Consider the following 25847-nt stretch of genomic DNA (forward strand, 5'->3'; position numbering starts at 1 on the left):
CCCTTTTATCATAAACTCTATAATATCATAATCTCCACCACATCACCAAAACCGTTCTTTCATGTGTTAACCCAGGCTGAAAAGTCCCGGGCCTAAGAAAGAAACCTCCTTTTTTTCAAAAAAATGGCTTCATTTATCAACGTAATCTCCATCAATCATTCCAGCTCCCCTCCAATATTTCAATACCACTTTTGTAAAACGATTCATCTGTTGCCCCAAAATAGGCCTCAGTTTCAGCAATAAACTTTTCATTCGAGCAAAATTTCTTACCGGTGAGCATTTTTTGAGGTCTGAGAAAAAAAATCAGTCAGCCTTCAAATGCTCCAATAACGCTATATAATGTTCACTGTTGATGTATTTCCCTTCTCGGGATAGTCGATGACAATTACACCAAAATATCAAGGCCATAACCTCTCCAGCGAATTATTGTGCTTTTGGGGACACTTTGGACGAGGTTCACCAGTTGCTCAGATGACGATCATTTTGATTCCGGAGTGAACTGATGGATCAATGTTTCATCAATTATCACATATCGACGCAAAAACTCCTGTTTGTAATGTTTAAACATGACCAAACACTGCTCAGAATCATCAAGACGTTCTTGCTTTTGGTCAAGAGTGACCTCGCGCGGCACCCACTTCAAACAGAGCTTCCTCAGAGTCAAATGCTCATGCAATATGAAACCAACAGGTTCTATGATATCTTCACAATGTTAGCTAACCCACGCAACTTTACTATTCGATAATTCAAAACGATTTTGTGGATTTTTTATGCTTTCTGGTGTTACGGTCTCATTAGGACGTCCACTGCGTTCTGCATCATTGGTGTATCCACGACCACGTCAGCAAACCAACGTTTAATTGTTCTTTCTGACAAAGCAGAGCACTTTTTAAGCAATTGCTTCACTTGAATGGTATTTTTTCCATCGAGAAGCATTGTCAAATTAAAACACGAGTTTTTTGAGCCATTGTTTTGAAAATAACAAAAGTAGTGTCACTCGTAGCACAATAACTCTTGAACTTTTCAGAAGAATATCATGAAATCTTAACAGCTTTCTTTTGAAGATTAGTACTAACTGAAAAATTGGTGAATGCAATAAGACTAGTACCATATATGTTAAGGCCCGAGCATTTTCAGGCCATGTAGTATCGTGTTGATACACCTCTCTGGAAATAATAATATGATATAGTGAAGATAGTACAAAGTTGAATCAATATTCACAAAATAATATGTCGAAAATGATTGGATTGTTTCTACCGAATTCAAATTGAACAACTAGTCAATATAAATTATGAAGAAACTAGGAAGAATTGCTCTTTCAATCGATACACTACAAGTAACTTTCGTTTCAGAGCTCCTAATTTTTTTCCATTTATACTTTTAAACAAATCATTTTTGAAGCATTCATGAAAATGTTTCCCGATTGATAATCATGTTCGATAATACTGTCTCCAAAACTTTACATGAATCAAGAGTTGAAAATTCCATTTCCGTATCATATGCAGAAAATTTTAAATATTATGCAAGATTTTCAATATTGATATTTGGATGGTTTACCTTCAGCAATTTTACATCAATTAATTTTAAAATAAATACCCTTCGAAAGTCCCTAGAGCCAGAAGTTTTCCGATTATAGAAATTATGCTCCAAATCTTCGACTTCCCCATCATTTGAAGGTTATAGAAATTATAATGAATTTACTGTGGCACTCTTATAATTTATGGGACTTGGAACTGGAATGGCTGACAATTCGGATCAGCATTTACAAAATAATAATTTTTTTGTATATTGCAGATAAATCTCCACAACTATTACATCGGGTTTGTGATGTCCGGCCATAATAACATAGCAAGTCATTTTTATGCTTAACACATTGAAAACCAGTAGAAAATATATTTTATAGATACATACTGCATATATGATAATTGTAGCATTCTTTAGTCATTCAATAATTTTCAATGCAAAGTAAACGGAATCATCAATAGATTTCCAATCTAGTAGAACAGAAGAAAGTAGCTCGAAAGACAAAACAGTCGATCTACTGTAAAACAGTAAATTTGGCACACTAAAACAGTAATCCTGGATATTGCAATTTCCGTCACAGTATTATTTACACAGTATTATGTCATACTAGAATATTCATATGAAGCATATGAATAATTGGTATACGAAAATGGAATCTTCATGTGAAGATGAGTTCACACAATCACAAATGTCAACCTCTGTCACTCTGTCGTACTTTTCTTCTTATTTCTTATTATCACCTAAGCTACCAGGGCTGTCCTGCCAGAGGTTTCTATAGTTGGCTTCCAAAGTCACAGAATACCTTACAGAAGGGACAGTCTGAACAGAAACTTGATCCCTAAACTTGAAAATGCTGCGAAATGAGTGTTTCTTCTGTAAAGTATTCTCTGCCACAGAGAATACTTTACAGATCAGGGTTGAACTCCATATAGATAGTAGCTGGAACAAAGTTCCATTGCACGAAGTTATATTCATCTACACTTCAGCATATGTGCATTTTTGTAGTTCGAAACCCTACCGATATATGTAAGAAACTACGTTTTGTGAAAGTAATCACTCAATAGATTCGTGTTAGATGCGGAGAGGAATTGAAAGATACAATAACTCGTATATTTGGTAAGAAATTAATTTGAAAAAGATGTGGTATGAGACAGGTAAAATTTTTGAAGATGAAATGATAATGGAGGGATGTTATGCATGTTGAATGTTATGCAAATTATTGAAGCAGGCGGAAAGACATGCATATGACCACATTTGCCGTGGTGATCATGTACGATCCTGATTTCTTCGCGAGAACAGGTTCAAAACCATGGTATTTTGTAAGGTCGAGGTACAGAGGAGAAGTAAAGTTTGCCTTCTATAAGCTCCTTCCTGGGGCTAGTCCGAAATTCTATATAATCTATCTGAGGGCGCTATGGGAGTGTTTGTTCTCTTCCCACATTACCTAGGTTGTCTGCATCTCTTCTGTCTTAACGTGCATTATGACAACTGTCATAACATATCAAATTGAATTGATTTGTTAATTTTGTTTTTTCCTAATTATTCTAATGCTCCAATGGTAAAATAATGGAAATCAGTCCATTATTTCGCTATTTCGAGTGGAGGACAATTCATGGAACGACCATGATATGGGACTGATTTCAAGAAAATGTTTCTAAAATATATTATTATCGAAACTGAGAAGTCTACTATGATTTCCTTTAGTCTTTTTTTTTAAGGAAGTCCTGTGATTGGACCAAAAAGAATTGTTTGCTCATTTTCCATCTCTTGCTTGTGTTCCATATGACACAAAATTTACTGGTAAATCACTGTTAATAATTATTCATTGATGATCTCGTCATGGATTTCAACTTTTGCTTCAGAAAACTGCTCTTTATCTTGAATCGTGAGTGGCAGTTTTCAATAAATAACAGGATATTAGAATGATATTGAAAGAAAACATTTCTTTTATCCAGGCCTCTCACATGAACGGCAACATAATGGGAACCCAAATAACACCAGATCAGATGCAGGTGGTAAATCCAGCAATGGTGCTCATCCTCATCCCAATATTCGACAGGATATTTTACCCTTGTTTCTCCAAAATCAACATCCTAGAAAACTCCTTGCATCGTATGGCTTTCGGCGGGATAATAGCAGGAACTGCATTTCTTTCGGCAGGAATACTGGAACTAGCTCTGGAAACGACATATCCAGAACTACCTAGAAGGCATCATGCTTCGATGAATATTATGAATACCTTGCCGTGTGATTTGAAAATGTCGCATTCCCACAGCAGCTTGCAAACCATAGACTCCGGCGAATTGGTTCGAATCAAGAATATGATGTGTAATAATTTTTCGACGTACAGACTTGCGGTGGTAGCTCCACTTCAATGTGATGATATACGATTCCATAATCACAAATTTGACTTGAGCGCTGTCTGCATAGAACAACAGGTGAGTCAGTTTTGATCTTCCTTTTATGAAATTAATAAATTGATATAAAAACAACTCAAAAAGAATATTTTATTTACGCCCTGAAAAGATAAAAATAAGATTTGAATTATAATACACCTATTCATTTTCGAATTATTTTACAAAATTCAATTGTGATCTGCAATCGAATAATACGAGAACAAAACTCTTCAGCAGTGCACATACCAAGAGCAAATAAAGCAATTGGTCAAAGATGCTCCACCTATTTTCGAGCTAAACTTCTAAATCATATTCCTGTCTCAGTTAAAACACTTAATAATATTGATCGGATGAAGGAACGCTTTAAAAAGTGGATTCTTGAACGAACTAGACAATTCGTTAAAAACTATGTGGACCCAGCAAATTGATTCATATTTCATATTTTTTTATTTTCTTTTCTTCTTGATTAGTTTCAATTTACTCTCATAAGCTCCTAAGTGAATTCAAAAAGCAAATGTTTCCGCAATAACAGGCTGTACACTGATGAGCTGATGAGGTAGAAAAATCATGATTCTCATAAGACCTGTCTGTTTCCACAGACAGGTTCCATGTGAACATAAGTGGACATCATTTTTATTTGTTCACTATTCTAATATATAAAAATGGATGTTTATTGGTTGGTTGGTTGGTAAGTGATAAATTTCTACATCGCTCAACCGATCGTGATGAAACTTGACATTTATAAGTAATTTTTCATAGAGAAGGTTTTTTGAAAGCACTGTTCTATACCGCTGCGCACACCTAAGTTCGTTGATTCTGATTCTGTCAAAACATTGGAACAGCATAGTACTAGTGTACTATATAAAAATGGATGTTTGTTGGTTGGTTGGTAAGTGATAAACTTCTACATCACTCAACCGATCGTGATGAAACTTGACATGCATAAGTAATTTTTCATAGAGAAGGTTTTTAGGCTATCCATTTTTCTGTAACTCGCCACTAGATGGCGCTGTAGAACAATTTTTGAAAGCACTGTTCTATAACGCTGCGCACGCCTAATTCTGATTCTGTCGAAACATTGGAACAGCAGCGATACAGCAACATATTACTAGTATATATATATAAATGTACTTAGGATACCTTTATGCTTTTCAATAGTCAATGTAATAATTCTAAGACGATTTGACAAATAAATATTATTATTATTATTATTATTGTACACGATCGACGGCAGAGCAGTGAACTTACAGCCAAGGAGTCTGCTTAATCAAAGCAATTACTGCAACATAAACTCGATTTTGCAAGCCCTGATCGCATGTCAACCACTCTACAACTTACTGAACAGTCTGAGCAAAAACATCTCTTCGATCGAGAGAACGAAATCTACCCCGGTTATATTTCGAATGTGTCGTTTTATGGATCAGTTTGTTCACCTATCTTCCTACATTTTGACAAAAGACGGGAGAGTGGATAAAAATGCCAAGAATGACCAAGAAGTTTTAATCAACACTGGCATCCCATTCGGTCCGACGTGGATTTGTAAAATGTTACATAACATGCGAACTGACTGGATCAAAGATAGATAACAAGATGCGGAAGAGTTTCTAGGTTTTCTTTTGAATTGGCTCAATGATGAAATGTTTGAGCTGAAGGAGTTAGTTGAATATTATATTGACGATAAAAAACCTCTCGTTGACTCTGCTTTGAGCAATGATTCGAATAATGAATGGAACATAAGGGAATCGAGAAATAAAAGACATCCAACCAGAAGGATCGACTTCACCATTACACCGATAAGTGACATCTTCGAGTGGCAACTAAAGTCGAGCATTCATCGTAACGGGGACCACATTACTGAGAATATCCAGCCTTTTCTCACCCTGTCACTCAACATTGAGAAAGTGAAGACTGTCAGAGAAGCGTTCAAGGTACTCGTCTCTAAGAACAGTTTAGAGGGACTGACTTCGTCGAAAACAAACGAAAAATTCGAAGCGTGGGAGTAAATTTTGCTCTGCAAACTTCCCGTTATCTTCATTTTGGATCTTAAGCTTTTCGAATACAGTCACGACGGTTGCATGAAGATTATCAAGGCTTTGGATTTTGATTTCGACTCGAAGATTGATTTGACATTGGTATCGTCGGAAACAGTCTGCAACAGAGAAGCAATACAAGCTCTTCGCCGTCGTTTACCACGACGGCAAAAATGCCAACATTGGACACTACGTGACCGTTGCCTTCTACGCCGGCTACAACTGCTGGATTAGGTACGACGATTCTTCGGTCAAGAGCGTGAAGGAAGAATACGTACTGAAACCCCAGGGAACGCGAGTTTCTTATTTTTTGTTCCACAGAGAAAGCGATATGATCCGATCTAAATAACTGCCCCCTAGGAGGATATGAGGTTGCTGCTTTTACGTAGAGTTCAGCGTCTGGAATAATACGAAATTTCTCTTTTGAGTTTTTATCGAATTTGATTTTTGTTGGTTTTAATGAATTTTTCATTTTTTCATATTGTTTTTTTACAAACTGAGTATAGAAAAAGTATCTTCTATATAATTCAGTGTTCATATAGAAGTATTTGTTTCGAAAGAATCTTTTTCTTTCGTGTAATTTAATGTTTATATGAAAGTAGCTGTTTCAGGAGGACTTTCTTTCAGTTTGTGTCTGAAAGTTACTTCTTTGCATGATCTACACATCCACATATAGAGTCACTTATTTTCAAATTGATTAATTTCTTCCTTTTTTTTGTATCAAGATGGAGTAGTAGAAAGCCAAAAACTTCCTTTCCCAAAAATTATTCACTTCTAAAAAAATAAAAATATAACCCCTTCAATTCATTTTGTTGTATTGTAAATAATAAGATTTAAATTCAATTAAATCTAGCATCAGTGCTTCACGATGTTAATTTGAGTAATCTTTTCCTTTGAAATGTTTAATATCAACTCGTAAGGTCATTACACAATTTGTGTGATATAAAAGCTTTTCGTGAGATTTAAGCACTCGTATTTCTTAGTTCAAACTTAGTTAATTAAAATTAATTAGATCAAGTAACTCAAGTTACTGTTTGATCTACATAGGTGAATCTCTAGACAAGCTTTAATATCATATGAATTGTGTAATGACGTTATAAGTTGAAAGTAAAAATGTTGAAGAAAAAGATTACTCAAAATTACATTGTATAGCACTGAAGCCAAATCTCATTATTATTTTAAATTGAAATTTTATTACTTACAATTGAATTCTATGAAGTAATTGGAAAATGAATAGGTATAATGTAATTAAAAATCCAAATTTACTCTTTAAAGGGTGTGAATAAAAGCTTTTTTTTGAGTTTTTATATTTTTTTTTATTTTTTAGTTTTCGCTTGATATATTTCTTAGGCTATTCATTTCATTCCGTGCGTCATTGTTAAATGGACGAGTGCCTGTGTGGGTGATTTTCTACGCACCTCACCACGCCTTTTGTCAAGTCGTTAGCGTTTAATGTCAGCGTTGTCATTAACAAATTTTTCTTGCAGTTTTAACTTCTTTTTCTCTAACAATATTTTTCTTTGTGTTGTTGTTTCTTTATTTCCCATAATGTTCCCACGAGTTACGAAGGAATATCCGCCAACCCAGTGCTTCGTTTAGAAAGGTAAGAGCTAATAAACAACAGTGTTCACCCAGGTGCCCTGAGGCGGTGAGGTCACGACATCATTTTATACCCTTATGTCACTCAATCCTCGGCACGGCCTCACCGTGACTTGGCTAGTAATTTGGTAATGTATGCGCCACTGGTTTCAGCTTTAAGCTTGCTCGTGCCTGACGAAACACCGTTCCGGGTTTCATATTGGAGTATTCCGTCTTCAAGATAGGTTGCAAGCCAATGTTATTGACGCCCATCTCACCAAATTACACAAATCATGATATGCCTTTTATGCCTGTTACTACGGTTGACCTTCGAAGAGTTACCTGGTTTGGAGCCAACCCTGGATGTGGCAGCAATTTCATGGTGGACCCACCAACCGTCTATCATATCTGAACGAGTATGCAAAAGTTCAAATCCCTACTGCCTACCGTTGAGGAGTTCCCTGGTTTGGAGCCAACCGTAGATGTGGCAGCAATTTCATGGTGAACCCACCAACCATCCTATCATATCCGAACGGGTATGCAAAAGTTCGAGTCCATACTGCCAACCGTTGAGGAGTTCTCTGATTTGGAGCCAACCCTGGATGTGGCTGCAACTCCATGGTGGACCGACTAACTGTCATCCATATCTTAAAAGGTGTGCAATATTTCATGTCCCTACTGTCAACCGTTGGAGAGTTTCCTCGTCTGGAGCCAATCCTAACAGCAGCATCACGTCATGCTTATCATAAAAATGCATTGTCATCGGGACTGGATCAATATATAAAATTTCAGCTCAATCGGACATCGGAAAGTGTGTCAAATTTGATTTGCAAGGTTCCACCTCCACATAGAAACATACATTAAGTCAAATTAAATAAAAGCTTCATTCATAATAGAGTATCATCTGCCACTCAATATGAAAGTGAAGACAGTGATCTGGTCGCCTTTAGTTTTGGAGCATAAAACATATCATTTGGGGTTTTTTAGTCGTATATTAGAAGGAAACTTTCAATTATTTATGTAGAAGAAAACTTCTTCTTCATCGTGTCGTGAAGAGTATGGCATTTCTGGTGATTGGTAAAAGTGGATTCATTCTATGCCAGATGTTCCAGTTTCACATTTTGATTAGGGTACCCTTTCACTCTATTCTCAGACACACATGATTTCGGGAAGAAATTTTTTTTTTTGAAAGGCTGTTTGGAACGGGACCTTTGTGAGTGTTTATAGTTATCATGTCAGATTTTACTATTTACAACTTTCGAAACCACTCAAAAATCTAAAATCTGTTCATCCATCAAACAAAGCAACCCAAACAACGATAGATGCGTGATCAAACCATAATCACCACGCACATTTGCATCTATTGTGTAACGCTGGCCTATCAGATTTAACTGCAATCGGCTGGCGGAATTTATTGTTTCAGATATATCAGATATAACTTATTGTAAAAAATTATTGATGGTGTTTGATAGAAGACTTGTCAAAATTGATATTTACTACAGTATAATGATATTCTAGTTCATTTTAATCCCGAACTTTCTATAAATTTAATGGTGGACGCTTCAAAATATGGAGTTGGGGCCGTTTTTTCACATATATTCGAAAATGACGTTGAGAGACCTATTTCTTTCGCGTCTAAAACTTTTAATGACCAATAAAAGAGATGGAGTCGAGTAGACAAAGAAGCATTGATCATACTTTTTAGAGTAAAACGATATTATCAATTTTTGTATGGACACAAAGTTACTTTAGATATAGGCTTGCTTTTGAGCGGTTTTAATTTCGAAATAAATATGTTCAATCTAGCAAAGGTAATACCAATATTATGTTTAGGTTACCGATAAAAGTAGACTCTCAATTTATCACACATTCATATTTGAAATTTTGATTTTCTTCGAAATGAAAAAATGGGGGTGTTACTTTCTGATGAATGAACCATTTTGTCGTGGAACTAACGAAAAATATTGATTTCATCAAATTTTTCTGAAAGTGCGGAGGTCTATTTGCATTTCATTTCTAGATCGATTCCGTTTTAATTGGAATAAACGAAAACAATGAAATTCAGGCATATGTGACAGATCCCGTGGATTTCAAGAAGTCACTGAGTGGTACACCAAGAGTGAGGCAAGTTAATAGTTTTTCTATCTATGTAAACTTGCCTATGTAAAATTCAAATTCCAGGATATCGTACATAAAATCATCCGACTATTTTCACAACGTTACGGTGACTCTGAAAGGCACCTCTGGTCTAGAAGACATGTACTTTGTTCAAGATTCGCCTTCCTCGAGTTTGTCGGAATCCGCATATATGGAAGTACCTCAAGGAGTGTGAGTAATGTTTCTCATTTCAAAACTCTGACATATAATAAAACTGATAATAATCAATTTCCACATTATTATGACGAAAATTTTATCTAAAATCTTAAAATTATGAGAGTGTTTCAAACCTATACACTCTTTGTTTGATAATTTCTTAGATTATTCTAGTTTTCTTCCACTTGTTCATTTATTTCAACCAAATTTTGAGTTTATTGCAAATGCCTGGAGACCTCGATGATAGTGTCAAAACAATATCATTCATAAATAGCAAATAGTATTCATATTATACGATTTTGTATACCGGTGTCGTCAATTAGACAATTCATAACTTCTAGAGCATTGGGTGTATCAAAATAAGATTAGGTATACGAAAATGATTCGTTAAGAATAGGTAGAATTTTCGTTCTCCAGTTTGATTGAAAATGTCTCAGATTTTCAATTTTCAGGAATTTTTTTTCAAGTTCACAAATAGAGAATGAATGTAGATTGTGATAAAGAAGTTCATACAGGTGTGAAAAGCGCTCAAACTTTTTAGTTTGTATAATGTAGAAAAGATTTTTCTCTCAGAATTTTTCGGGGGTAATCAAGAAAAATCAGACTGCTGCTCATATGAGACTTCTACAGATTAATGGACAATACAGCGGCATCAAAAATAGATGGTTACTCGCAAATACACAGCTTAAAAAAGTAAAATACAGGCACGGGTCGGCAGAGTACAAGTATTATTCAACCTTCGAGGACCAAGGCAAATTATATTGAAATGAATGATGCGTGGGTAACAATAAAACCAAGGACTTTCACTTCGTTTCAACAAATCTCTCTCCTTGAATGCAATTCAGTAACACAGTACCCGATATAAAAACTGTGGCGGTTTTTCTGTTAATTTCGATAGTTGCGAGGATATTAGACATATCGGAAATCGTTGTGGTAGGCATTCAATGTACAGATATATAGAGAATGTCCAAAAATATACGTCAACGAAGTGAACGTAAAATAAGTCAAGGGAAAATACCCGTGTTTTGCTTCAATTTCACTCCGATAAGTCCCTGCGTAAATTCAGCATATTCTTCTGTCATGTAACAGATCACATAGTTATAGATACAGTCCTGGTAGGTCATGATGAGTCTCTTATCCATCCATTTGAGGGAATCTGGTCTCCAAAAAGTTAGGTTAAAAGTTAAAATTCTGATAGTACTAAAAGAGACGAAGAGTTTTGATGATTTGGTTCAGAGTCAAAATCAAGACCAACTCAACAAGAATCACGCCGATCCTTGCTTTTGAATCATTCAGGTAGAGAACAAGATCGAAACTTCTGATGTCTCAATAACCTTCATTCAGATCAGTTCTCTGGTGTAGATATCCTAAATAAAATAAAACAACCCCTTTCTTTTTATTGGTGTTTTATTATAATGATAATAATAATAATATAATAATAATATTTATTTTCCTTTTGACATCTAGAATGTATAGGAATAGTCATTAATAAAATACTATAAAATAAAGTGTCAATGGTTTCCACAAATTTCGTACTTTTGTTAAAATAATTTCGAAATTAATGTTGAACCTAGTTTTGTTAAAGCTGACTCCAGACAACTTACCAAGAGTCGATTTTGAAATGATCGATGAGTTTTACTTGTGAAATTCGCAATACTTTGGTACCGAGATGAAGAATGAAAAATTGAAACGGTAGGTGGTATATTCAGTAGGTCCCTTTTATTTATATGACATTCATTTCAGACTTTGTCGTTTATCAAAGGATGGAAAGTGTTGATTTGATTTTTATTTTATCTCGGCCAAGGAGCAGTATGGTGACTGTAAAGAGAAGCAAAAATATGTACAGTGAAATGCAGAATTACTCCAGAACATATCAATCTAAAAATAACCTGAAAAAATATTTTTCAGGATGTAAACTAATGACACGGAATATGGAGCAAAATAGGCACCCGCCGAGACCTACCTTTTACAAAAATACGTTCTTTAATCAGATAATTGTAACAGTTGTATTCACACCGAGTTGACAACAATAACAAATTGGATAATCAGATCTGTGATTGCATATTAAAAACCAATACACTTGGCAACTCCGCTCTAAAAACGATCAATTTTATTGATCAACAGACACGCGGCCAATTTAAATTCTTGCTTTTCGAATTATTCTTTTTTCTGCAAAAATAAAGAGTTTTCCATAGCATGAAACAAGCCCATTGTCAGAGTTCAGAAGTCCCCGTTGGGAGATCCGTTACAACAGAGGTTCCAATTTCATTAGAACTCGTATCCCGATATTTCTGTTTGCTTATTACGGAACTAATTCCTGTAGTTATGATTTGGAAAATTCGTTGTTCTAGTCCAAAATATCTTCATTCTCATCATTATTATCTGATTTGTTTTCACTATTTTCTTCTAACTTAACAGTCATACTATTTCCACAGCTATGAATGTATTGTTAGTAGCAATGAAGAGAAGCATCTGTTTGAAAAACATTTCCATTTGGCTTATGGAGGAGTTTATTCTCTAGTGATTAGAGGAAGCCGGGGAGAAATAGCGGTAAGTCTTTTCCTTTAAAATTGAAAACATGGAATTTTTTCTCTTCTGCAGGACAACTTATGAATATACAAGATGACAATTTGTTAAATTTGAATAAGTATATACAGGGTCTTTCATTTAGCGCTTCCTATCTTGAAATTCAAATAAAACAAAGTGTATGTTAGATATCATCGAAATTTTCAATTCGTTTGAAAGATGCCATTATGTGTGGGATAAAGCTTGGCTCTAATGTATCTACGCCACGGCTTCTCTGGTGAAGCACATCTACAATGTCCAAATTTCCATGACTTCCACGAATCAGGCAGAATTTGACCGATACCATGGGTTATGTTGACTTCGACGACATCTGCATACACCTTCGACTCAAGAAAACCCCCCCACATCGGGGTCAAATCGGACGATTTTGGTGTCCAGTTCAGATCATTGGAACTGAGGTGAAATATCATGGCATTGTCCTTGACAAAAAACTCACACTAAAACGCTCACTTGGAAAAGCCAGACTGTCCTATTGACATGTCGAAGGTCTCGTGGGGAAACTTGGGATTTAGGTCCCAAACAAATCCATTGGATTGATGTGATGAATGTCAGACCAATGATAACTTATGGTGCAATTGCAATAACTTATGGTGCGGCCATGGAGATCCTTCTAGATCTACCTACTCTCCACATTTTTCTGGAGAGAGACGCTAGATAGACTACATAAAGACTTGTGGACATTGCCAATTGCACAAATCAATTTGATGCAGAGTGCAACAGACTGTTGATTGACACTGGAAGTCACAGCATTCTAGAAATGACCTCTTACTTTATGCCTCAAACTGTCAACCACGAACTGCCTTATGAAGTACTGTTAGCGAGTACAGAGAACATGATCCTCAGGGAGAAGAAAATATTGAGAGCAAATAGTTGTTGGTTCACAGATAGATCAAAAACACCTTCTGATTCTGGTGCAGGTGTTTTCAGTTGCAGACCCAGAACAGAGATATTAACCTGATTAGGAACCTGAGCGACTGTATTTCAAGCGGAAATTTACGCTATTGGAGAGATTGGAAGAATCCAACCTTATACATAAGTCAATAAAAATATTCTCGGCAGTCATGAGACGTTGGACGCTCTTGACTCCTAACGAGCAATGTCTAAATTGGTAGCAAATTGCCAAACACGACTCTCCTCGACAGGAAGACTTAACAGATTGTCTATGGTCTGGATTCATAGTCATACTGGCCTGGAAGGCAATGAGGCTGCTGACTCCCTTGCAAAGGAAGATGCTTCAAGCAGCTTCATCAGACCACAACCTGTAATTGGCATCGCTTTAGGTTTTGCCAAACAAAGATTGAACACCTGGATGGCAAAAAGATTCATTGACTTCTGGCAGAATCTTCCAGAATTGGCTCACTCCAATCTTTGGAAGCTTGATACCAAACAGTTGTTTGACTACAATGGGGATGAACTACGATATCTAACAGGCCTTCTTACAGGTCACTGTCATTTAATAATCATATACAGAGACTCTGATTGTCGGAAGACAGTGTGTGTCGCCTCTGTTTGGAAAATGATATAACAGCAGAGCATATACTTTGTGCCTGCCCCACTGATGACCGAATCAGGTTTTGAGAGTTCGGCAGAGCTGTACTTTTACTGTTTGACCTAAAAGACCTCACCATACAAACTAATAGGCTTCTTTGAAAAGCTGGGTTCATTTGGTCGAGTGTGAATAGGTGTGAGCCACAATAAACCCTTGCGGGTTGCGGTGGAGGTTCGAATAGACCCACTAACCTAACCTAACCAGTTCATGTCACCCCCACGTGAGATGACCATGCCCTCAAATTTCTCGTGCAAAATATCCAATGTGGCATGTGTGGTACGTAGCGCCGTCCTGTTGAAATTACATGTCGTTGGTGTCCAGATAATCCAATTTAGGCTAAAAGAAGTTGGTGATCATCGACCTATAGTACTCACCGTTACACTGATAGTCTGGCCAACGTCTTTCTTGAAAAAATATAGAATAGTTGATGCTTGTATTACACTGTCATCTCCATATATATTTTTTGGGTGTGATGCTTTTTTCTTAATGTTCTTGTATTGGATTGACTATATTTTTCTTTTTATGTAGTTGAGTAAGATAATTTTCTTTCGAGACAAATGTTTGCTCACTTATCGAGTAGGTATAATTTATGCAAAAAAAATATATTTGCTGTATACATTCTCTCTCTCTTTTCATTAATAAATTTTGTGTTGCTGCAGGTTTTTACGGGGTTTCCTGCAGTTGAAAAAGCAAAAGCGCCACTGGAATCAATGAAGTCGCCCCGGAGCGCCAATTAATTTTTGTTGTTTCATAATTGCATGATTTGTATTACTTTCTTTCAATACTTTATGAATTGAATTGTAATAATGTTAATGAAATTACTATTTTTTCAATCGTAGTATGCGCTGGTCGGGTCCTATTCCCCCGAAACCCCGATACATTGGGGAGGGCGTGCCTGCATTATCAACCAATGATCACTCCCCACACCGTGGGGTAAGTGATCATTGGGTCCGAGAATCATGTGCCCTGAGGAAGCGCTGTGAGCCACGAATGACAGCATTCTGCATCTGTGCGGCTAAGATTTCTGCCTCACTGCGGCAAGCCGGTATGATTTTAAGATTCAAGAGTATAGAGGGCATCATTCCACCAAGGACTCCAATAATCAGAAGAACCATCTTGACAGAGTGGTCTAGATTGAGTCTGCGGAGTTCGAAGAGAAAATCTCGATATTTTATCCGTTTTTCCTCCTCTTTTCGGACGATATTTGTCTCGCCAGGAGCTGAAAACTCAATGACAAATATCGTCTTGCTCTGGTGGTCGAGAAGGACTACATCAAGGCTTATTACCTTGTATGAGCCTGAGGGTGGGGAACGATTAGTTCCAACAAATTCGGCACTTCTCGTTCCCCACAACGGATTCAATAAGCCCCGGAGCGTAGGGCAACACCGGTGTCTCGTCAATACCGTAAGAGTGCCGTAGATCAGGGGTTCCCAATTTTTTTGGTCTCGGAACCCTAATTGACGATATTTTTTTTGGCGGAACCCTATTTTGATAACTAAAGAAATTACCTTGTAGTTCGAATATTTTTCATGTAAGACTTTAAAATAAGAAACAAATCATAAATGAGAAATAATATTGTAAGCATTACAAAATAAACATGAACTCAATAAGCATAAACATAAAAACTCATAAACAAAATAAACATGAACTCAGTTTATGCTTGAGGAAGCTATGGTATAGCGAAACACGTGTCGCGGTTTTTGTAAAACCCTTTATAGTGAAAATCATACAATAAACTGAATTGATTAATATGAACCAGACTGAAAAGAAGGATTGTATTCAAAATAGTGAATTCAATAATGTAGGACAACTGGTACCAGGTGCATTTGAATGACGGCAATTCTCACAAATGCGATATTGCATTCTCAGACTATTACACCACATTTGAAGACTTCGTGATATTATCATCTGTTATGCGAACTTCTATCAATTCTTGAAATATGAAATTTACGTTCGATATGAAGATGCAGCTGAGTCACAAGAAACATACAGGCCGGTAATTTTAGCATGTGGTAATATTGCTGTATTCTAAACCGAACAAGATATAAAGAGGATTGAATGGGAGAAAAAGTCAGTATCATGGAAAAAGTACGGTGGCCAAAAAAAATTTACAAGGACTTTTGCCCTTTTCCAGTCATAAATGGAAAAGTAAAAATGCTGTTTGTTACGAATGAAATTGTTATTTCAGAAAATATTAGGAAAATAGAAAGTGGAAGTTATAATGTAATCCAAATGTACTATAATTATGTAACAATAAGTATTCGTTTGAACGTTTCGTGTCAAAACGGTCACCATCAACTTTTTTTCGAATACAGACTTGTCTCGTTTTTAGAAATATCGATAAAGCTATAAAGTCACAATTCAGTGTTATATCGCACTTGGCATTCCTATAGCGTAAAGGAACATTAAGGTGCAACATTCTCAACAAAATGAATTGGAAACAATTGACCGATTGCCTGTCCAGCTCGATCCCCAGACATAACTTATTTATATTTTTTTTTGTGTGGGGATACACAAAGGATAACGTTTTTTAGACAGCTAGTACAGATATCGACCACCTCAAAAAAAGAGATGCATGTACGCAGGGCCGTCGCCATGGGGGGATGCGAGGGAGCCTCCCCCCCTGCTTTTTCGACTTGGGAAAAAGTTGGGAAAAGTTGGGAAATTTTGGGCCATGAAGATAGAAAAAAAGTAATAGTAAAAAACATGAATGAATGTTAAAAAAATTAAAATGAGAGAAAAGAAAGGGAGATGTAATAAGAAAAGGGATTGGGATCCCAAAAGGGTTGGGATTTCCCAACATGCATAACTTGAAGATCCCATACTTTGAGATTCTGAGTTGTTTGAAAACTTCAATAAAGTGTAATTTCTCCCAAGTAAGAGAACATTCCTGAACAGTCTACAAAGTTTGAAGTGACAACTTTACAAAATTCCCAACTTTTCGCTGTTTTTTCGACTTGGAAAAGTTGGGAAATTTCGGGCCGTGAAGATAGAAAAAATAAAAGTAAAAAACACAATATCATTTAAGTGTTGTTTCCTTTCATTTGTATTGAATATTCCTATACATGGTGGAAGACCAAGGGCCTTGGTCCAAAATAGAATAATTCCCATTATCATTTTTATAATTACCAAAATTCATTTTTGTTTGTGCATAACCTAACGGGCATAAGCATTCAGCCAATCTTTGGGTAGCTAAGTAAGAAAATTAATATATTATAGTAGTAACTAATCCCTCGTCTTTCATTTTTTCGAAAGTTGGGAAATTTTGCTGGTGGGGTTGGGAAAATTTGGATTCCCTCCCCCCCTGGTACTTCTTTTCGCTACGGCCCTCCATGTACGGCTACCGGACTGAGTCATGGCCGGTGGGAAAAATCGTATCTGCGTAAAGTTTGGGTCGGTGTATGACAAAGAAAGTATTAGGAATAAATATAGTTTAAAAAAACTAAAAACACGCTTTTGAAGAACATCGAACTAAAAAATTTACAAATATTTTTTTAAATAAGCTTAAAATAATAACGATCGAAAAATACTAGTATTATTGTGAAAAAAGCGTGGGCGCTAAATATACAAAAAATATGACACAAAACGCCCACGCTTTTTTCACAATAATACTAGTATTTTTCGATCGTTATTGTTTAAAGCTCATTTAAAAAAATTATTTTTAACTTTTCTTTAAAAGCGTGTTTTTTTGTTTTTTTTTTATATAGGGTCAGGGTGGCAACAATGGTTAGGGCGGCAACAATGGATCAGACGTTCTTTGTGCAAAAAGAAAAGTAACATCTTCTGCCTTTGTCACTCGTCGCGTCCTGTCGTTATACGAAAACATTCCAACCAGTCGGTATTTGTTTGTGGCCATGTGAGTAACGTTTGAGAAGAATTATTTATTTATGGTGATAATATTCGAACTTTAAGGTAAGATTGTATCCTTTCTACATAATTACCCAATTGCTTTGAACCAATACTAGTAGGTGTATTATAACAAGCATTGTATTGATATTGTTTTGTTACAAATATCTCAAAATAGAATAATCCTTCATGGCTATACTGCATATTGAAGTTGAAATGGCGTCTTGGTACACAATGGCTCAGTTTCGTCTAGTACACAATGGATCATGATCCATTGTGGACTGCGAAAATGTGTAATGGACCTACCAATATTTTTGCAAAATATTCATTATCCTGTCAAAAATAGTTTTTTTACAGAATGCCGCGTGCTGAAAAACCACGTACCAGAGGGAACCATACCGCAGTTTGCATGAGGGAAGCTATAATGAAAATTCGAAATGGTGAAAGCATTCGAAAAGTTTCAAAAGTAAGCGAAATTCCGTTTACAACTTTAAGGCGGTACTATTTTGAATATAAACAAAAAGGATCAATTGACGAAATGAGATTAGTACCCAACTATGAGGTAAACAGAGTGTTTAGTGTAGAACAAGAAAAAAACCTAGGCGACTATTTCAAATACTGTGCTCTTTTGTTTTATGGATTAAACACTAGAGAATGTAGAAGAGTAGCCTTCCAAATGGCAAAACTGAATGATCTTAAAATGCCTCAATCTTGGACTGAGAAAGAAATGGCAGGAAAAGATTGGCTGAAAGCTTTTCGAAAAAGACATCCAGATCTTAGTTTGCGAAGACCGGAATCATGCAGCCTTGCGAGGGCCACAGCTTTCAACAAATCTAACGTAGCAAAATTCTATGATAATTTGGAAAATTTGATGAAAAGAAATCCCGCTTTTTCAGATGGTACCAGAGTTTTCAACCTAGACGAGACTTCAACTACTACGGTTCAGAAGCCCCAAAAAGTAATCGCACCAAAAGGTCACAAGAGTTTGTGCAAAGTTACAAGTGGTGAAAAGGGCACTCTTGTAACTACATGCTGCATAATCGGTGCAAGTGGATCGGCATTACCACCCGTAATGGTGTTCCCGAGAAAAAATTTCAAGGATTATATGTGCAAAAATACTCCAACAGGCACACTGGGATTGGCTGCTCCAACGGGTTGGATGAATTCAGATTTATTCCCAGAAGTGATACGGCACTTTATAAAACACACAAATTCAACACCGACAAATCCGAGCATATTGATTTTAGACAACCATGAGTCACATTTATCCATCGAGGCTTTAGATTTGGCTAAAGCATCAGGAGTCCACATACTCACATTGCATCCACATACATCTGGCAAATTACAACCACTTGACGTTGGAATATTTGGACCTTTCAAAACATATTACAATGCGGCAATAGAATCGTGGATGTTGCGAAACCCCGGAAAGCCTGTTACCATTTATGATATTGGTGAACTTGTTGGATCGGCTTTTCTCAAAGTTATGACCCCTTGTAATATAACAAATGCTTTCAGAAAATGTGGTATATTTCCATTCGACAAATTGATTTTCTGTGATAATGACTTCTTACCAAGTACGGTTACTGATCGCCCGTGCCCGGAATGTTCTCCGCGTGAAGAAGCTGTATTTCATTTGAGCCCTATATCATTTCCAGCAACAGCCTCACCAAAACACATGCCTTTCACGTCGTCAAGCGTTACACCTACTAAGGAGAGTTCTAAAAATGTCTATGAAAGTGAACTGCCTACGTCATCAACGTCTAAAAATAATACTGAATCTTTTAAATCACCATTCGAGTTTAGGAATCCAATTAAAGCTGGGCCAAGGAAATCAAACAGAAAACAGAGGAAACTTGGCCGAAGCTTGATAGCAACAGATACGCCAGAGAAGGCTGAAATAGAGATGGAAAAAGCTGCAAGCAGGAGAAAACAAGAAACAAAGAAAAGAAAAACAGTAAAAAAAATAATGCAGAGTGACTCTGATGATGATATTGAAATTCAACTGCAGGATTCAGACGACAATAACGATTGGCAATGGAGAAGTGAAGAGGAAAATAATATTTTGGTTTTAACAAATAACGATTTGAAGAAACCTTTACCTCATTTGCCACAAGAAGGTGAATATGTAATAACTGAATTTTCGACTAAGAAGAAAATCTTGTATTATGTGGGAAAGGTACTACACACTAGAAACGAGGATTTAGAATACCACATTACTTTTTTAAGACAAAATGTAGAACACAAATTTCGATTTCCCGACGTACCTGATATATCTTTCGTTAGAGAAGACGATATTAAATTAATATTACCAGAACCTATTATTAGTGGGAGTACCTCAAGACAACAATCTTTTTATAAATTTTCATTAGATTTATCTCTTCTTAATATTAATTGAGGCTGATGAGCATAACACCAGATTTAGTGAGTGTCATAAGTTTTCACTGTTAACATAACGAGAAACATACTTTTTGTTAATTAAACCATTGAGTTGAGTTTTTTTAAGTTTCCAGAAATTGAAACATATAGTTATTTTTATGTTTATTATCATTCATTTATTATTATAAAGATTGTGATTCACATTAGATACTGATTTCTTTCAGCATGGTTTGTATGAATAAAGGAATTATTATTGTTGATGTCCATTCATTAGGAATCTTAAGAGATGATTCACTGTGTACCTTCATGATCCATTGTTTACTAGGGGTTGAGCCATTGAACCCTACCCTCAGTACACATTGGCTCAATTACCAACTTTTACAAAAAATACTGTCACAATATAATCATATTTTTTTTTTCAAAAAGTAGTTATGGAAAATCAAAGAAAAATAACTATAGTATTCTGTTATGAAATTGCAATATTCTAACTTCCTCCGATTTTCAGTTATATCTTCTCAAACAAAAATTGATCCATTGTTGCCACCCTGACCCTACCTATTTATTTTTTACTTTTTAGTTTCATATGCTATAAAAGCGGGTTTTTTAAAGTATACTTATTATTTTGGTTTTTTTCTGAACAACCTATCAAGGAGGTTACGTACAGCGCCATCTGCCCGCGAATAGATCAAGAAGTATCAAGGAGGTTACATACAGCGCCATCTGCCCGCGCATAGATCAAGCAGTATCAAGGGAGTTACGTACAGCGCCATTTGCCCGCAAATAGAGCAAGAAGTATCAAGGAGGTTACGTACAGCGCCATCTGCCCGCGAATAGATCAAGCAATAATGTCGATAATACAGGTGAAGCTAATATAAAGCGTGCTATAAAGGGGCTTCTCACCGGCCATGACTCAGTCCGACTGCTGTATGATAAGCTTGTTTCAAAAGTTCTGTATTTTTTTATGAATCTACTTCACACTGTAATATTTCAGTGAATACTTATTCAATTTGATAAATTTGAAATTATTTGAATTAGTGCACTTTTGCCAACATAACATAAGTCGATTAATTCTGTCAGCGTAAAAATTGTGTGCTCAGCTTTCAATGAAGTCGACGAAGACCGTTTTTGCCGGGTCGTGATCGATGAAGGTTCTACCGGAGAGAAAGTGATCGAAGTGCTTGAAGAGATGGTAGTCCGTTGGCGAGAGGTCTGGAGAGTATATGGAGAGTAAGGCAGAACTTCGAAGTTCAATTCGTTCAATTACACAGGCCAACAAAAAATGTTTTTGAAAACTTGGTCTTAGTTTTTTTTGTATCACCCATAGTTTTTGGGAAATTGACTTTTTATTTCATTCAAAATATGTACGGTATACGGTAAAATTAATGAAACACCATCATGGTTTATTGGTATTAACAGTAGGTTACTTGAAATAATGATATAGTGTTTTTGGGAAAGAAAGTAAAAAAAAAGGATGAGGGAATTTTCCAAAGAAAGGAAGGAATTATACACTAAATCATACAGAAGATACTTTTCTCTACTGAGTTTGATTTTATTCTATAATGAATGTTTGGAATACAAACTGAAGTTTTCAGCCTATTAGAATTAGTAGGTTAAAATAATGAAAACTGCAATTGGAAAAATGGAATCTTGGGGCTGTTTATTCGGAAGACTTATATTCAATCAATTTTTACATTACAACTAGAATTATCAAATCCACAAGAATATTTTCCGCTGTTTCTTGAAGACGCTTTTCAAATTAAGGACCGTTTAGCCTAATTACTTTCAGGAAATTACTTCAAAATTGAGTTGAGTTTTAATTCCGTATTATAAAATTATCTTGATCTCGTTTAAAAAGTGGATGCAAGGAAAAAATCAACTTGTGAGCTTCATACTGATCAAGTTGATTAGAAAATGACTTTATTAAGACGAATAGTTGAAAAACCGCTTTTAATATATCATGTTCAATATCATGTATGTGTATGTGTAAATGTATATGTATGTATGTATGTATATATGTAAATGTATGTGTATATGTATGTGTATGTATATATGTATGTATGTATATGTGTGTGTATGTGTGTGTATGTATGCGTTTGTATGTATGCGTATGTATGTATGTGTATATCATGTATGTGTTTCTATTCACAAGATCCAATACCGAAACAAATGAAGTATTCACTCCTCAATTATAAAATTTACAAGGAAGATCAAAACTTGCAATATTCGGTAAGTTTATGAAATTTTGAAATATATAATTAGAGATGATTTCGAATTGGGGTGGAGGAAGTTCAATTCAAAGCCACGAAAATCCGTGCATAGGTTTTTTCCAAGAAGTTAGATGTCCCCGAACCGAATATAATAATGTTAGATCAGAAAATTTCGCTTTCTGCTTCGATAGGTTTGTTGGGGGTTAAAATGGACACCAATATGTCTTGGCACAATCATGTCAGTGGAATTACAAAGGTTGCTTCTCAAAAGCATGGAACACTGTTCCGAACCAGAAGACTATATACACCTCAGCAACTTCTGATGCTTTATAAAGCTCAGATCAGACTTTCTTTGGAGTATTGTTCTCATGTATGGAGTTCTGCCCCTAACCATATCCTGAAGATGTTGGATTGCATCCAGAGAAGAGACATGCGCCTAACTGGAGACGCAAACATCACGTGCAACCCTGATAGCCTGGAACATTGAAGATAGGTTGGAGATTTGTCTCTCTTCTATATATACTTTGACGGGAAGTATTCAAGTGACTTGGCACATTTGATTCCACCAAGAGCGGTACACATCAGAAGAACGCGACGGACTGTGGCTGCTCATCGTTTTGAGGTTCAACTCAGTACATCTCGACTTTCACTGGTTAAGAACTCTTTCATCTGAAGAACTGCGTTTATGTGGAATAAACTTCCTGAAAACGTTTATCCAAATGGATTTAATCTCCAGCGATTCAAATCCAATGTGAATCGCTTTTTTCGCACAGACACCGCTCTGAAAGCGCCTTAAGGAATTTCCTGTTGTGCCTCTGATTTGTTTTGAAAAAATATGGTTATGATATCGAAACCAACGTCAAATCGTCCCATTGGAAGAGCCTAGGAGACCCAAGACCAAATAAAGCGAAATATCAAGGTTTTGCTCATTGTTTTTGCCACATGGTCATATAGTCAATAATAATATGGTCAAGATAATACTCCTTATTGTTTCCGGTATTGTGGAAATTGCTTTTGCATCACGCTGAGAGACTTCAAAGACATACTTAAAAAGTGCATATCAGAACTGCTTCGAGGATTTGAAAGAAACGCTTTTACAATTGTATTTAGCTGAAGGTGACTACGTTGAAAAGGACACAGAAAAGGTGATGAACAAATAAACATTTTTTGGAAAAAATGAAAATTCACCTTAATTTTTGAACAGACCTCGTTCAGGTTCTGTTTGGTTATTGATTCTCTTGTGAATATTCTCGAAAGTATATTGTGGTATATTCTGACCAGATGATGCTTCAATTTTTGTAAGCCATAGTACAGAATACCAGTTCCTAGATCTTTCATTTTGCCTGCAATCATTTAATGAATGATCGTGTTTCCTATTTTCTTTCAGTAACAATTTCTCAGTATCAACTTCAATGCTGATAATAAGTGAAACTGAAACCTCTGGCGTGAAATTAATGTGAAACAAGCACTTTTGCCAATCCCCAGAAATGGGATACTCTTGTCGACGCGAATTTTCCTCATCTCCTGAAGACACCAAGTTAGTTAGTAAAACGTGCCTTTAAAAGAGTATGGCATTTCGGGTGATTGGGAAAAGTGTTTGTTTTGGAACTGAAATGGTATGAATCAAAATTATTCAACAACAAATGTTAATGAGAAACATAAAAATATTGCTAAACTTCTAGGTATAAAGGAGGCCCTAGACGGTCAATCATTTTGATCAAAAGTTCGAGTCAATCGATTGACACACGCGTGATTGACCGTGTAGTAACCTGTTTGACGCTTGAAGCGAGGCTTGATGGTGATTGATAGAAAGTTTGAATGACTCAAGCGGTTGAAGGAGGGGGTTGACCGTCTAGGGAAAATTTCGTCAAGCATTGCGTCAGTCACTAGGTGGAAACCAGGGGGTCTGCTATGGAAAGTGAGCTTCCCGAAAACTCTGAGCGGGAATTCAGTAACCTATTGATTGACTTATATCGCGATTGTCCGGAATTATGGAAAGTGAAGAGCAGGGACTTTTACAACAGAAACAAGAAAACTGCATCATCACCATGTACCACTCCTTCGACCACCGTCGTTTCTTTTTCTGTTGTTTTTTCCGCTTGAGGGTAATCAATGTGAGGGAGAGGAAGGCCAATACCGTGTTCGGAACCATTGCTCACCGAAATGAACCACCAGCGAATGAACAACAAGTGTGCACTGGTCCCATTTCTGGTGGGAGCGCTGATTGCAGTTGATTGAAGCACGCATCAATCGATCCACTCAATCGTTTGATTACAACATTGAAACAATGAAATTGATAATTCTTTTATTCTGATCCAGATTTCTTTTCATTTCCAGGTGCCACAGTGATGGTTCTACTGAATATTACAAATGCCTTGCCAACAGAATCAGTTTCTCCTGTTACCCTGAGCGACCACTGGTCGAGACTTGCCAGGCTGATACTGCTTGCTTCTCTCGCAACATTGGGAAGTGTTGGGAACGTGTTCATGATCAGCGCTGTTATGATAGAAGATTACTTGAGAAAACGTGGTAAGTAGAAGTTACATTTCGAAACCTTTGCGACTTATCTATTTTCAGGTATTCTGTATGTTGAATGTTCCTTCGTCAAGTAAATGATACGAATCCAGACCTACCTACTCTACAGATATCAGCTTCTACATTGTTTTCATCCAACTTGAGTTTTTTCTTTCGAAAATAGCAGAATATATCCATATGAGACAATCAGAAAAACTGAAAACCCCATTTTTTTAATTTTTCATTTCATCTTGAAAACTATCCGACATATTTCTACCAAAAACTCAAGAATTATCTCGTGTAGTAGTTAGGTTAGGTTAGGTCCAAAACGAGTAAGTCTATTCCAACCTCCACCGTAACTCGCAAGGGTTTATTGTGGCTCACACCTATTCACACTCGACCAAATAAACCCAGCTCCTTAACGAAGCCGATTAGTTTTTATGGTGAGTGGTCTTTCAGTGCAGATGGTAAGAGTACGGCTCTGTCGAACTCTGAAAATCTGATTCGGTCCCTAGCGGGGCAGGCACAAACAGTCTTCCGACAGTCCGAGTTTCTCCATATGAAGATTCACATAACAGTAACGTGTGAGAAGGCCTGTTAGACATAGTAGTTCATTGCTACAATAGTCCAAAAACTGTTTGCTATTAAGCTCCCAGCTATTAAGCTGGAAGATTCTGCCGGAAGTTCATAAATATTCTCGCTATCCAGGTATTCAATGAAAGGTTCTGGTCCCTCTTTTGCAAGGGAGTCAGCAGCTTCATTGCCTTCCAGGCCAGTTTATCCAGGAATCCCGACCAGAGACAATCTGTTAAGTTTTCCTATCGAGGAGAGTCAATTTTGGCAATTTGCTAGCAATTTAGACGTTGCTTGGTAGGAGCCAAAAGTTTATAACACCGCTTGACTGTCTGAGAATATTTTCATTGAC

The 25847-nt window shown here is 36.4% G+C and overlaps 3 protein-coding genes across 6 annotated transcripts in view; all 3 read left to right on the forward strand.

Moving 5' to 3' along the window:
* LOC141482666 (peptide transporter family 1-like) overlaps window positions 1–12424 on the forward strand; it is a 33734-nt gene extending 21310 nt beyond the window's left edge. For all 4 annotated transcript variants that reach the window (XM_074176250.1, XM_074176251.1, XM_074176252.1 and 1 more), the window contains 4 exons: window positions 3480–3962; window positions 9549–9652; window positions 9710–9856; window positions 12277–12424. In XM_074176250.1, the coding sequence (XP_074032351.1) occupies window positions 3480–3962; window positions 9549–9652; window positions 9710–9856; window positions 12277–12409 (867 nt within the window). In that variant the 3' untranslated portion in view covers window positions 12410–12424. The remainder of the gene's footprint in view (window positions 1–3479; window positions 3963–9548; window positions 9653–9709; window positions 9857–12276) is intronic.
* Window positions 12425–17685: 5261 nt separating this feature from the next.
* LOC141482667 (uncharacterized) lies at window positions 17686–20756 on the forward strand. The gene is made up of 2 exons (XM_074176254.1): window positions 17686–17888; window positions 18180–20756. Exon 2 carries the CDS (start codon window positions 18181–18183, stop codon window positions 20218–20220), a length of 2040 nt encoding a protein of 679 aa, XP_074032355.1. The 5' UTR covers window positions 17686–17888; window position 18180; the 3' UTR covers window positions 20221–20756.
* Window positions 20757–24742: 3986 nt separating this feature from the next.
* The window catches only part of LOC111510323 (melatonin receptor type 1C), a 35306-nt gene continuing 34201 nt past the window's right edge, over window positions 24743–25847 (forward strand). Inside the window, 1 exon segment of the mRNA XM_074176255.1 lies at window positions 24743–24937. Within this exon segment, the coding sequence (XP_074032356.1) occupies window positions 24757–24937 (181 nt within the window). The 5' untranslated portion in view covers window positions 24743–24756.

Source organism: Leptinotarsa decemlineata, unplaced genomic scaffold, assembly GCF_025532065.1.
Source record: "Leptinotarsa decemlineata unplaced genomic scaffold, Ldec_3_MD MMD2_tig00001719_RagTag_RagTag, whole genome shotgun sequence".
NCBI lineage: Eukaryota > Metazoa > Arthropoda > Insecta > Coleoptera > Chrysomelidae > Leptinotarsa > Leptinotarsa decemlineata.

Excerpts from the sequence above, each read along its gene's own strand:
- LOC141482667 (XM_074176254.1), top strand. The coding sequence starts at position 18,181 with ATGCCGCGTGCTGAAAAACCACGTACCAGAGGGAACCATACCGCAGTT.